Source organism: Poromitra crassiceps, assembly GCF_964638095.1.
Source record: "Poromitra crassiceps genome assembly, chromosome: 17".
Classification (NCBI taxonomy): Eukaryota; Metazoa; Chordata; class Actinopteri; order Beryciformes; family Melamphaidae; genus Poromitra; species Poromitra crassiceps.
This window is the reverse complement of record NC_139635.1, coordinates 20119162-20132802: the sequence shown is the minus strand read 5'-3', so window position 1 is coordinate 20132802 and position 13641 is coordinate 20119162. Positions and strand designations below refer to the sequence as shown.

The 13641-nt window shown below is 44.6% G+C and overlaps 1 protein-coding gene across 2 annotated transcripts in view; it reads left to right on the top strand.

The window, feature by feature from the left end:
- LOC310792130 (epidermal retinol dehydrogenase 2-like) overlaps nt 1-13641 on the top strand; it is a 55466-nt gene that overhangs the window by 13978 nt on the left and 27847 nt on the right. For both annotated transcript variants that reach the window (XM_083653844.1, XM_083653845.1), the window contains exons 5-6: nt 1003-1147; nt 10136-10261. In XM_083653844.1, coding sequence (XP_083509970.1) covers nt 1003-1147; nt 10136-10261 — 271 coding nt within the window. The remainder of the gene's footprint in view (nt 1-1002; nt 1148-10135; nt 10262-13641) is intronic.

Here is a 13641-nt window from a genome sequence, read left to right as displayed (position 1 = left end):
AAGTCAACATGGCGTCTCAGGGTGACATCACACTGCAGTGATGTTTCCCTGGGAACCTCCAGGAATGTTTTGGCATTGTCCCCCGTGACCAAACTGCAATCTTGGTTTTCCGCCTGAAAGTTGATTGTAAACCTAGCCTAGTCTCAAATCAAGCTTTACATTCCTTTATGCTAAAAGCTCATGCTACATAGAGATGGGGGCGGGGGGAACTAAGTTTTGTGTATTGTTTGTGGACTTGTTTTTGTCTAGAAAGTGAAAAGCTCCCTTTTTGTTTATAGTGATGTAGTTCTTGCTTCCTAACTGGAACGTATACTAATAGAACTGTGGAAGTTATGGACCTCCAGTTCATTGGCAGAGCTATTGTAGGACTAGAGAAGATTAATATTTAATGGCTTTTGACTCTGCACCACTCGGCTGCCCTTTCACCCATATGTGACAGATGAATTTAGGGCCCTTTTCTGCCTCTGGTTATGTAAAGAGCTTTGTCCATCTCATCCTCTCAACAGCCCTATGAGGAAATTAACATAGCTTGACCTGAAATGAATTTGCATGGTCTTTGGCAATCAGGAAGTAGCTCGACTGGTGTCCTTGCCTGCCACCGTGGTTCAGTTCCCAGCAGCGGTACTTCTGGCTTGGTCAGACGTTCCTACAGACACAAACTGGTCGTGTCCGCCAGTGGAGATATGAGTCTTGGTCGCCGCACTAGTGTCTCCTCTGGTCGGTCTCTCTGGCCTGTTCGGGGGGGAGGGGAACTGGGGGGGAATAGCGTGATCCTCCCACGCGCTACGTCCTGCCGGTGAAAGGCCTCGCTGTCAGGTGGAAAGATGCGGCGCGTGTCGGAGGAAGCATGTGCTAGTCTACACAGTACACCTGGAGCAACGACCCGGACAGCAGGGGGAAGTACAAATGGGGAGAAGAACCGGGCGGGAAACCTATTCCTGAAAAGAAAGGTACAAACTGTTTCACCTTGTAACTATATGTCTTTAACTCCACCCTCTGCAGACTACTGTGCCAGTAAGTTTGCAGCAGTAGGCTTTGCTGAGTCCGTGGGTCTGGAGCTGGTGGCCTGTGGGAAAGATGGAGTGAAGACCACCATTGTCTGCCCATACTTCATCAACACTGGCATGTTTGATGGCTGTCAAACCAAGTAGGTTCCTGAGGATTCCATCATTTATCACATTTTACTTACATTTTAGGCATGTAGCTGGCATTCTACCAAGTAGCCTCAACGTCAGACCCATGAGAGTTCTTACGCTGATACAGTACGTTACTGCATGCTGCTGCAGATCTCTCTCTGGGTCTGGGACACTTTCCCTCAGCCGGCTGGTTATGGGAGGGAACCGTTCACTTGGCCGTTCACTTGGCCAGTGATGGATTCAGTCTTCCCCAATCAGTAACGACTTTGCGATCAGACAACATGAGAAGGGAGGCGCAGCCCATTTTTCGAACCGCTCTCTCATCGGTGCTACGAGCTGTCACTCATTCAATTTCAACCCGCCTTCAAAAACCAGCAGTGGCTGTGAAGCGGCACAGACTTAATTTATGTAGTATGCGGAGCGCAGTGATTCAACGTAATATTTGAGTCTGGGGAGAGACTATCTACCAAGTAACTTCCCTAAGTGGAACACTAGAGTAACATGATGTATATACATCACGATATAGGCTATATAAAGCCAGTGATTAAACAAAATGTAGTCTAGTTTGAAGTGAAATGAGTCAGAGGCTGAGGTCAGTGCTGATCTCCACTGATACAGTATACCGTTACTTCATCATTCCCAGTAACGCCTGACTAATCTGGGAACCCAGAGTCTGTTTTTATTTGAAAAATAGACTCTGGGAGGGACAGCCCTACCGTTTTTCCCAGATCCCTGCACAGCGCGCCTCTCCTGCCACTGTCACTTCCTTTTCCGTGTCCCATTTTGGCTATTCACTAATAACGTTAACGCATAAACACACTGCATAGAAGACGTCAACTCGTCTTACAACAACAGTGGAAAATTACTGGAAAGTCGCCATGCAAGTTGCTATTTAGACTGTAAACAGTGGAACACGGAAGCAGAAAAGGAAGTGGCGGTGGCAGGAGAGGTGCGCTGTACAGGAAGCTGGGAAAAACGGTAGGGCTGTCCCAGAGTCTATTTTTTATTTTTCAAATAGACTCTGGGTTCCCAGATTGCCGTCAGATGACAAATGAAGTATTTTGCTGGTTGTGACTGACTGGCATGAGTGCCTAAACATTAATGTTAAAGAACCCAATTCATTTCCAGAGGTGTTATAAACACAGGTATCTGCAAGTGTCTGGTACAGGTGTCTGCAAAGGCTTTGTAATGGCAAAAAATGCTTGTTGTTTGAAACAGTTAATCAGTCGCTCATTGAAATGAACAAAGGAGGATTTATTTCCAAGTAATGGTCTGTCTGTATACAGAGAGTAGGGATGTTCATCAATTATCGAAAATCGATAATTGATCGTTAAAGAATTGAATCGATCATGTGGAATTTTGATCGATTATTGTTATTATTATTATTATTATTATTTGTTTGCGGACTAGGTTTGGGTGGAATTCGTTCCTCCTCGCCCCACTCCATTGCACAGCAGACTAACGTGAGGTGGAGCTTCATATAGTCTCTAGTTTTCTGGCTGGGCACGGGCCTTTGTGCCAACAAAACTGTTTTAAACATGGGGAATTCACACCGGCATGCGCCGGGGACACAAACAAAAGCACCCAGCGGTCTGGCTCAGGCCTGTTGATTTGACTCTTGTGCTGTCAGCTAAGCTGGAAGACGCCGATTGCCTTACATCATGTAACCTGGCATGTAACATGTTTGTTTATCTGGCCACAGCGCTAGTGTCTGATATTCTTACTACACAGCGGCATCGCCATTATAGCTGGCCGAGAACGCGCAACGTTATTACCAGACCAGAGTAAAAATATATATATATATATATATATATTATTATTACGCTATCGATAATCGATAATTGATCGTTAATTTTCCCGATTTTCAATTATGGAAATTGTTCAAATGAACATCCCTAACAGAGAGTCACACTCGATTGGAAGTTTTAGAAGAAGCGAAAAGCGAACTCATATCTATATCTTATAACGAGCAGTGGCTGGCCCCCCACCCTCTGGAGTCTGCTGTAAAGTTCCATCACCTCACCAGGGAGGACTCAACTCTCACTCCGGTCAAGCAGACCTGGACGTTATCTCCCTCACATTCCTGAAGGCCTTTGAAGCTCAGCAAGCAGATAGGATTCATCTTAATTATGTTTTTTAATGATGTTTTTGGAACCACAGCATATCTCAGATGGGGAAGGCCACTCACCAACACTGAACACAGACAATAATGATCAACAATCAATCGATCAATCAATCAATCAATAATTTTCACTCACAGCTTCTTTTCACTTTTGTAAAACACAAAATGCACAGGCTGTATTGCACAAAATGTAAAATAAACATTTACATTTACCGTAAATTCCGGACTATAAGCCGCACCGGTGTATAAGCCGCACCTTCAAAGTTGACTATTTTTTTCTTATATAAGCCGCACCGGACTATAAGCCGCGGGTGTTTTAATGTTTTTTTTTTTTTTTTTTTTTTTTTTTTTTTTTTTTTTTTTTGTGTTTTAATGTTTAATTACCATATGTAAGGGTTCATGCACAGAGGGGATTGTAGAGGAAGCTCCCATTTATTAACATTTCAACAAAACAACATAACACAACACCACCTGTGTTGTTTTTTACAGTGCACACAGTGTCATACAGTGTGGTGAAAAGAGGGCAAGAGAGGAAATTAAAACTTATTATAGTTATATAGGATTTATAGTTAGAAAGAGTGCTAAAAAAGAGAGTTTTTTTTTTTTTTTTTTTTTTTTTTTGAAAAAATCCATAGATAAGCCGCACCGTTATATAAGCCGCAGGGGCCAAAAAAGCCCAAAAAACGGGAAAAAAGGTGCGGCTCATAGTCCGGAATTTACGGTAAATATTATTAATTGTATTGAATGTGATATACAGTAGCTCCTCCCCCCATCCCCACCCCGTTCTGTTATCCTTTTGGTTTGGCATTGTTGCTCTGCTGTGCTGACACTAATAGTATCATCTTCAATAATCTGTCAAACATCTCACTATGTAGCTTTTAGGGATGCACCAATCCACTTTTTTTCACTTCCGATCCAATTCCGATACCTGAATTTGGATATCTGCCGATACCGATATTATTCCGATATCATCACTATTTTTTCTTGACTATTCACCTTATTCTTTGCCCACACATGGACGCTTCCGCATTACGTCATTTTGTAATAGTATTTCCGTTTTGACTTGCCAAAAACTCCGCAGGCAAGATGGCTGCGCACAGTCCGCATTTAAACTGGCAGAATTACTCCGCCATAAACTAACATATCTTGGCCAATACGTATGTAACATGCAAAATAAAACAACCCGTAATATCTTAATTTTATGTAGAATGCAGAGGATATGTAACTGTTTAGTTAAACTTGCATTCCAGGAATATTGTGCAGCGCTCTTAAGACGACGTTAGTGGAGTGGACGTTAGGTTGCGCACCTATGTTCGTAACCTATGTGCGATTCGAAATAACGCATCCGAGATAGAAACGTTATGAATATAGCCACGTTATAAACAACAAACTAACGCTGGTGATCCGTATGGAATCAGTGTTACTCGAAATGGTTAACGGTTATATCAATTTGGTCATTCAGTGGCATTTTACTGCCATATAACATAACTAACTAGTGGCTAATATTATTAGCCACTAGTGGCCTTCGCAACTAGCACTGAACCGGAAGAACAAATACGTTTGCGTTGAACGCGGAAGAGAGAAAAAGTGGGCGTGGTGAATAAGGTGAATACAGTATAGACAAAAATTTGGCCAATTGAAGAAAAAATATACAAGGCAAATACTTATAAATCAAATCCGCACTATTTAGGCATTGCTGCTTTAAATAAGGGCCCTCTGCCTGTAGCTGGCTCCTACTAAGATACATTATTACTTAGTGTTTTGTAATCTATTCTCTCGTAACATTAGTTGTTGGGTACCTGGTTCATGATATCCCACAATAACAATTGGGTCATTAGATATTTCCAAAACAATTTGAATTGATTCGTGAAAAGTAATAAATATAGCCTACATTTACTTGCCAAGATATGTCTTGTGTGTCTTTATTTTTACTGAAACGTTTTGTGCAAATGAGTACAACCACGAGTGTGTCGCTATGTATGTGAGGCTACCGGCTTTAACGTTACAATATTGCTATGATTTGATGCTGACATCAGAGAGGGCGAGAGAGAGAGAGAGACAGCAAACGCAAACAGCCAGGGCAACACGGACAGCTTCACGGTAATCCCTTTGGCCTTCATGTTGTCTGGTGGAAGTTTGTTCTGCTTCTGGATCTGGAATGTACTCTCAAAACACCAAAAAGCAAGACTGCAACGTATAATGTTTGCAAAGCTGTCGTTGCGAGGGGTGGACGCTCCGTTGCGTGGTCTGAAAGCAGCAGCCAAAGAGACAGACAACACAAGCTGAAAGGAGACACTCGAGGAGTGACTTCCGGGCTGGATGGATTAGTGAGAAGTTGTCCGTGTATTTCATATCTCCACGCCACGGGCATATTACGTTAGCCGAGTCAGCTCAGCTGAGCTCTGTGTACAGCCAGCCACAGTGGGTGCTGCGGCCGGCCTGGCTGCTGCTCCAGGCTAGTGATCTGCAAACTGTGGAATGGAATTTCTGGAGACTGGAACGGAGGCGTGCCTCATGCTTGGGCTCATGAGCGCGAGCCATGTAAAAACTGGATCGGCAGCACATGGCACGTGGATCGGCAAAATCCGATCCATGGATTACGTCAATATCGGCACCCGATACCGATATTGGATCGGATCGGCCCCATCCCTAGTAGCTTTGCTAGATCGCTTAACACAGTTTCCAAGAGAGAGAGAGAGAGAGAGAGAGAGAGAGAGAGAGACAGACAGACAGACAGACAGACCTTCGCCACAGAGAACACAAAATGGAAAGTTAGTTAATATTTTGATTACATTTTGACATTTCCTTTTAAAATGGGTGAAAAGTAGAAAAGAAAATGATCCCTCCTAATTTACAAGTGGAGGGCCACCTGCCTAACTTGCGTAATGGTGCAACTTGCACCACTGCCGACCGCTGGTATAAAAGCTGCTTTATCTAATCTGCCTTATTTGACATTGTGTTGAATTTGCTCTTTGAACACTTTCATGTTAACCACACCCAGTATTTCTGCAGAGTTATATAGCCATTTGCTCATCTGTCTTTCAGCCAGTGCTCATCACATCTCAGGAGACTCCATAGACTATGACCATGTTGCCTCTTGGATCATAAAGTCACTAAATCTCTTTTTGGATTGCTATGATGTATCCTAACGATTGGCTATTATCGCCCTGGTTTCACTTCAAATGAACCAATCACATTAGACGCTCTGATGGAGACGTATTGCCTCCATCTCTTTTCACATTATTTTCTCCATTGTTCTCTCTCTCTCTCTCCCGTCCATCTTTTTTTTCTCTCCCTCATCCTCTCTTTTGTGTTTGTTTCTGCCAGTGACCACGTTTACATGCACATACAATCTGCCCTTCATGACAAAAGTCCATCTTTGGATCATTGGATATCATAAATATAACCTACTTGCCGCCATGTCAGCCTTCTCCAAAACAAGTGAGAATAATGAACATAAAATAACGTCTGAACAACATGAGCAGCATAATGTGTGTTCTGAAGCCAAATGTTTGCACTGCGGGTCAAAGTCCAAGATTTATCTCATCATCTAGATTTCCCCTCTCTGAAAAGACCCTGACAACTCACCAACACTCCCTCTACAGCAGCAAGCAGATGCTGCCTTGAACATGCTTTCAGCACAAAGCATGCTGACCTGAGTTGAGTTTTGAGTTGGAGTTTGAGTTGAATCATTCTGACTTGCAGTACACGATTGAGTTATGCAGAATGTACACCCGACACAAGACGGCAAAACACATACATTATGCATGATTAAAAACAAACCCTAACATCAAAAATACAACCAATGTGATCCAAAATTACAACTTATTAAAAAGCCTGACGCCACAAGAGATACTGGAGTTTCTCAGTCTATTTTTTTTTCTTTTTGATTGCCTGATTGCCTTTGTGCAGAACACTTCTCTAGGAGGGAGGATGTGGTGGAGTGGGTGGTTAGGCTGGTGCATCATGTCCTGAATCAGCTTCACAGTGGTCTGTTCTCTTCCTGTCTGCAGATCAGGCTGATGCAAAGAGATGTCCTTGAACCTCGTCATTATTTTTGACAGCCCTTTTCTGAACCCTGTCCTCCATGGTGGCTCGTTTATCCGTAATTTTGTCAATAGTCACATTGTTGTGGACGCGTCCAGGTAAACCAGTCTTGGTGAGAGCACTTCCATTGTGCACAAAACACAGCGCACGGAGCGTTTCTTTGTGTGCTTTGTTTTGTTTGCCCCTGCAGTCGCGTGCAGTACAGTTTAGGACACAACGAACACATGGGCGGTAGCCGGCTGGTTTCATCTGTTTGATGTTGTTGACTGTCAACCTGAAAGCCAGATTATTGCCAATTCTGGCAGCAGCGGAGGTTGAGGATCCCTCTGGGAGGAGAAGAGGTAGGATGAGTGAAAAGACGAGCAGCGCGCTTTTCCTCCAAATGTTCAACTTTGTTCAGCTTAAAAACGCCCAGAGCGCTGCTCCAAAAACACTAGACGCCACCAGCGTTTAAACGCCAGTTGCGTTCCTTGAAAGAGGAGCACGTTTAGCGCGTCCTTACATAGAGACTGAACTGCAGAAAGACGCTGGCAGCTCAAATGAGCGCGTTGGGTCTGAACGCCGCCTTATTCTCTCTATTTCTCTTGTCTCTTTCTGTCTCTCTCTGGCTGTGTGTCTCTGTCTCTCTCTCTGGCTCTGTGTCTCTGTCTGTCTCTCTCTCCGTCTCTCTGGCTGTCTCTGTCTCTGTGTGTGTGTGTGTGTGTGTGTGTGTGTGTGTCTCTCTCCCTCTCTCTCTCTGACTCTGACTCTCTCTGCATGTGTGTGTCTCTCTCTGTCACTCTCTGACTCTCTCTGCGTGTGTGTGTCTCTCTCTCTGTCTCTCTCTGTCTCTCTGTCTGTGTCTGTCTCTGGGTGTGTGTGTGTGTGTGTCCCTCTCTCTCTCTCTCTCTCTGACTGCGTGTGTGTGTCTCTCTCTCTGTCTCTCTCTCTCTCTCTGACTCTCTGCGTGTCTCTCTCTCTCTCTCTCTCTCTCTCTCTCTCTCTCTCTCTCTCTCTCTCTCTCTCTCTCTCTCTGTCTCTCTGCCTTCTCATTGAGCCCTCATTCATCTGAAGTGTTTTTGCTTGATGTGGATCTGTCTTTGCCTTTGTAATAGATGATGATATGGCGTGGCCTCTGTTAATAGATTCCTATAGATTTTCTTTATGGAGGGGTGTGTGTGTGTGAGTGCGTTTCTCTCTCAGTCTAACAGTCCGTACAGAAAGTCCATCAATCTGTGCTCGCTGGTCTCAGTCTAACAGTCCGTACAGAAAGGCCATCACTCTGTGCTCGCTGGTGGCTTTTATAGCCTCGCTGTGATGCCCCATTATACAAAGACTGCTTCAGATTGACTGACTTGTCGAGCAGGAGGTGAACGAGGGCAAACGGGGGAGTAACCTTATAGAGCAGGTGTGAGGAGGAGGAGGAGCAGAGCAGAGTGGATGTAACTTGGCAAGTCAATTAAGAGCAAAATACCTATTTATAGTCATTTATTTATTGATGGCGATCCAGAGAGCTTGAAGGATCCGGCAGGAGGAAGTAGGAGAAGCTCTGTGAGTGAAGGAGAGAGTGATTGTGGAGATAAGAGGAGAGCTTTATGGAGCGTGAAATGGAGCAGTGGGCTGAATACAGAAAAGATGGATGGACTGATGGATGGACTGATGGATGGACTGATGGATGGACTGATGGATGGACAGGTAGAGGGAGAACCCACTCGATCAACAAAGGCACATACAAATCAGTGCCTGAGGTGTTTGTGTTGATGTTCAGGTCAGTAGACAATGGCTGTGTTTACATGCACACAATATTTTCTGGGTTTTTGCTCTTATTCCCAAAGAGACAATATTCCTACTAAGCTGTTTTACATGGCAAATGAAACTGAATATTCCACTAATATTCCCGTTTACATGCAGCTGTGCAAACATCCCCACTCATCTGAATCTGTCCCCCCCCGATGGCTGTTACAGACCGTGCATGAACATACCTACACACCATTTACAAACCACTCATTTAGCTCAACGCGCCAGCCGGCTAGCGAGTTGTCTTTTTCCCTATTCTCACCAGCGTCATCTGGTCCATTTGAGGAGTCTTAAAAAATACTAGGTGATTCATTTTCTTAATCGCGATTAATCTTGCGATTAACTATAGTTGCACGCGATTAATCGCATCTTTGTATCGCATGTTTAAAATGCCATTATTTTGCATTTCAAAGCATTTTTAATGAGATATTAATCATTCTTACCAGTGTGTCGTGATTGGGAATCAAATGAATGCAAATAAATGTACTTTGTCATCTTGAATTTTAGATTTATTTTCAATTCAATAGAAGTGCAATGTAGACAGGAGGTAACAATGTCTACAAAATTCATCTTGAATAAAAAATAAATGCACAATTGTAAACAGTGCAGTATACGCTCCAGAACCGATACTTCCGGCGGCGGCGCTGTGGAGCAGTCGAAACCCAAAGTGACACAGCCGAAGAAGTGTGAATAATAGCTTGGTATTGGAAACTGTGTGTATTGATAGATCAGGTATATTAGGGGTGGGGGGAAAAATCGATACACCATAGTATCGCAATATTTTGCCTGACAATATTCTATCCATATTTGGACGCCAAGTATCGATATAAAAAAAAGAAACAAAAATGTGCAGGCCATGCCATGCCAGGCCACCGGGCATCTGCCCGAAGCGCCCGATGTTGCAGTCCGCGCCGGCTTGACTACAAGTACGGGTGCGAGCAAGGGACAAAATAGCGGCATGCGATTAACGCAATAAAAAATTATGGTCAGCCCTTAACGCGTTAACGCTGACAGCCCTAAAAAATACTAAATGTATATTTCTCTCTCTCATCAGATGGCCGAGGCTGATGCCCATCCTGGATCCAGAGTATGTGGTGAAGAAGATCATCAATGCCATTCTCACAGACCAGGTGTACCTCCTGATGCCCAAGAGCATGTACCTCATCACTGGACTCAAGAAGTTAGTATCTGTCTCTTTCTCTCTCCCCAGATCATTAACCAGATCACTGCACATGAGATTATTCCTCCTATCCACCTGCTGACGTGACTGGTCCTCCATGCCTACTGAGGCCCAATAACACAGACATCGTCCAGGGTTTCAACATAACCACTGGCCCACTGGCCGGGGGGGCCAGTAAAAGTTTATGCAGGGCAAGTTGATTGACCAGTTACTGGCCAACCAGGGCCAGTGAGTGATGGGCAGAGCGCGTTTTAGAAAATGTCATCGTTTTCCAAGACGCCCCCTCCTCGTCTCATCCACCGAAACTACGAGGGCAATTACTCAGACTTATGATTTACAATTATGGGAATAAAAAGTTGTTTTCATTTTTTGCCTGCTGATCCAGTGGTTATAAACAAGGGGTCAGTAAAACAAGTTGGGTTGAACCCTGCGAATCGTACAGTATTTATACACTCCTCTGTTTCAGTCTTCTACCCTCATGTCAACCCTTTGTCAGTGTCTTTCTTAAGACATGGAAACATTTGAACTGTGTTCACTTTGGGTTTTCAACCTGTGGCAGAAAGCATCAGTGATCGATGGGGGCCACTGTTGCCAGTGGTTTTCAATCCTGGTCCTCTGAACCCAGAGAGAATATTGTTTTCATTGTCGTCATTTATTCAGTAACTCTTATCGCATATGGGTGGCAAAATGAATGCGATAGACCCTTCTCACGGGGGGGCATTTTGTGTAAAAAAGGCAGGGTTAACACAGGTCCAAGCAAAACACTAATGAGGGTTTCAAACGTCCATGAAAGGAATGTGGAAACCCTCATTACTGTTTAATCTGCCTTTTCTACACAAAATGGCCCCGGTGAAAAGGGTCTATTAACTGAATTTAACTACCCGGTAGGACACAAAGCCAGTGTTTGGAAACCACTTGCTATTACTATTGCAATCATTAGTTTTCTCTATATGAGAAGCCGTGTATACTATAGTAGACCTGATGCAGCATTTTGCGCGCATATCGCTTTAAGACGTGTTCTTCTCCCTCTCAGCAAAGATACTCTCCACTATCCCACAGGCTTTAGGAGGTTGTTAGGTTTTAGAATGCATTTCTACAGGACGCTGTACGTCTTCATTGGATAAACATAGCGGGTGGAATGTGAAAGTGGCAGTGGTGACCTAAAGGTTAGAGGAGCGAGCTTGTGAACAGAAGGTCGTTGGTTCAATCCCCCGGACTGGCAGGATACATCTTGGAGGGGAAAGTGAAAAGGCAGCGCTTGCCCCTCCCTCATTACCACCACTGAGGTGCCCTTAAGCAAGGCCCTTAACCTCAACCGCTCCAGTGGAGCTGCTCAGTGGAGATCAGACTTTGGTTGTACTGGTCAGCTTCCAGGTGTGAATGTGAACTGCTGAAAAAGAGAGCATTGCTCTCAATGAGACTCCCCCTGTATGAATAAAGTTCAGCACAAAAGACAACGTGACAGAACATAGGAACTTGAGAGTACTTTAAATTTTGGGGCGACTGTGGCTCACCAATCAGATCGGTGGTTCGATCCCAGACTCCCTCAATCCGCATGCCGAGGTGTCCTTGGGCAAGCCACTGAACCCCCAAAATGCTCCTGATGGCTGTGCCAGCACCCTGCGTGGCAGGTTGCCGCCATCAGTGTGTGAATGGGTGAATGTAGGCACATTGTAAAGTGCTTTGGATAAAAACATTGTATAAATGCAGTCCATTTACCATTCAGTAAAAGTAGCTCATTAAAGTAACTAGTTACTCTTTATGGCAAATAACAAGGGCACGGTGGCGGAGTGGTAGCGCTGTCGCCTCACAGCAAGGAGGTCCTGGGTTCGATTCCCGCCTGGGACGCTGCGGGCGCTGAGGGTGTGTCCCCATTCCCATGTCCTCGGTGCCTATTCATAGCTTTCAAGGGGCGTTACGTAAGTACAAGGAACGCCCATTCTGGCGGTCAAAACTCAAAACAACAATGGCGCTGAACACTGACCAGACGCAGCTCCAGCAAAAAGCGGGCTTTTTTCCACCAGTTTCCAGTCAGGAATATTTAGACCATCTATCAAGCGTTGAAAAAGAACGATATCTAAACAAACTGCACGTTTTGGGCACTTCAAACAAACCGAACTATCGTTAACGTTACTGTCCAACACATGGCAGTTCGGAGAAATTGTTTCACAACAAACTGCGTGCGGAGTGCGGACTCGTTTTTATAATGTTGTGGAGAGAGCGCACAGCCCTCGTCGCGTGTGAAGAGAGAGGGAGAACGGGTGAGACAGAAGCAAACTATTTTTTGCAGATCTCAAAAGCAGGTAAACCACTGTGGGATTAGTGAGACTATTGCTAAAAGAGAAGATACTGTAGTGATAGCCTAGGTAAACCCAGCCACCACGTGACCTGCTCTCTCAGTTCCCAGTCACTAGTCACTAGTGACTGAGAACAGGTCTGAGAGCAGGTCACGTGGGGGATGGGTTTACCCAGGCTACTGTAGTGATGCCTGTGCTGTCGTCCGCTCAAACAGTACTTAGCAGTACTGTTTGACCGTCAGGTGGGCGTTCCCGGCAGCACGTAACGCCCCTTGAAAGCTATGAATACGGCCCAAGTGGGGTCGTCAAAAAGGGCCTTTCTGTGTGGAGTTTGCATGTTCACTCCGTGCTCCCCTGGGGTTTCCTCCAGATAGGAACCCCCCCATCCTGCTAAAAACATGCAAAAAAAGGTAACAAAGTAAAGTAACTTTCCCCAGCAATAATGTATTGCTCGGCGTGAGGAGGAACAGTCTGAACGATCGCCAACAGCGGGACTCGATCGCATGGTATCGAAGGGTCATGGAAACGGATTAACCCAAATAGCCAGATGACTCTGATTACTGAAACACTGGCCATGTTTCCTTGCACAATTATCTGTCTGTATTTCCATTCTTCCATCCCTCTATTTGTCCACGTTCCCCTACTTTGTCTAAGCAGGGATCAGACTATTGGCTGGACTTTACATGACCCTCTGGTGTTGTGAGCAGATCAGAGGTCAGCCTGGGTGAGACAGCCTGGAGACAAGTCCTCTCTGGCAGTATGAGAATAACATCCCATGTAGCCTAGCTAGTAAATCTATCACCATACATCTTCATATCAGTTGATACATTAATAATTATTACGAGATTAGTCAATTATTGAGTTAACACTAATAAAGGCCACATGAAAATCTGCAAAAAACGCCAATTTATGTCACACTGGATCAGGGGCGTGCACAGACATTTGGGGCGCAGCTGCTCAAGTGGGGGGGTGGGGGGCACTTCTCTCATAATGGTGTTGGCCGATGTGCCGATTTCTTTTATTTTGTATTTTTTAAGTCATAGACAACATGTTGTGTATATTTGATATTTTTTCCTAATTCAA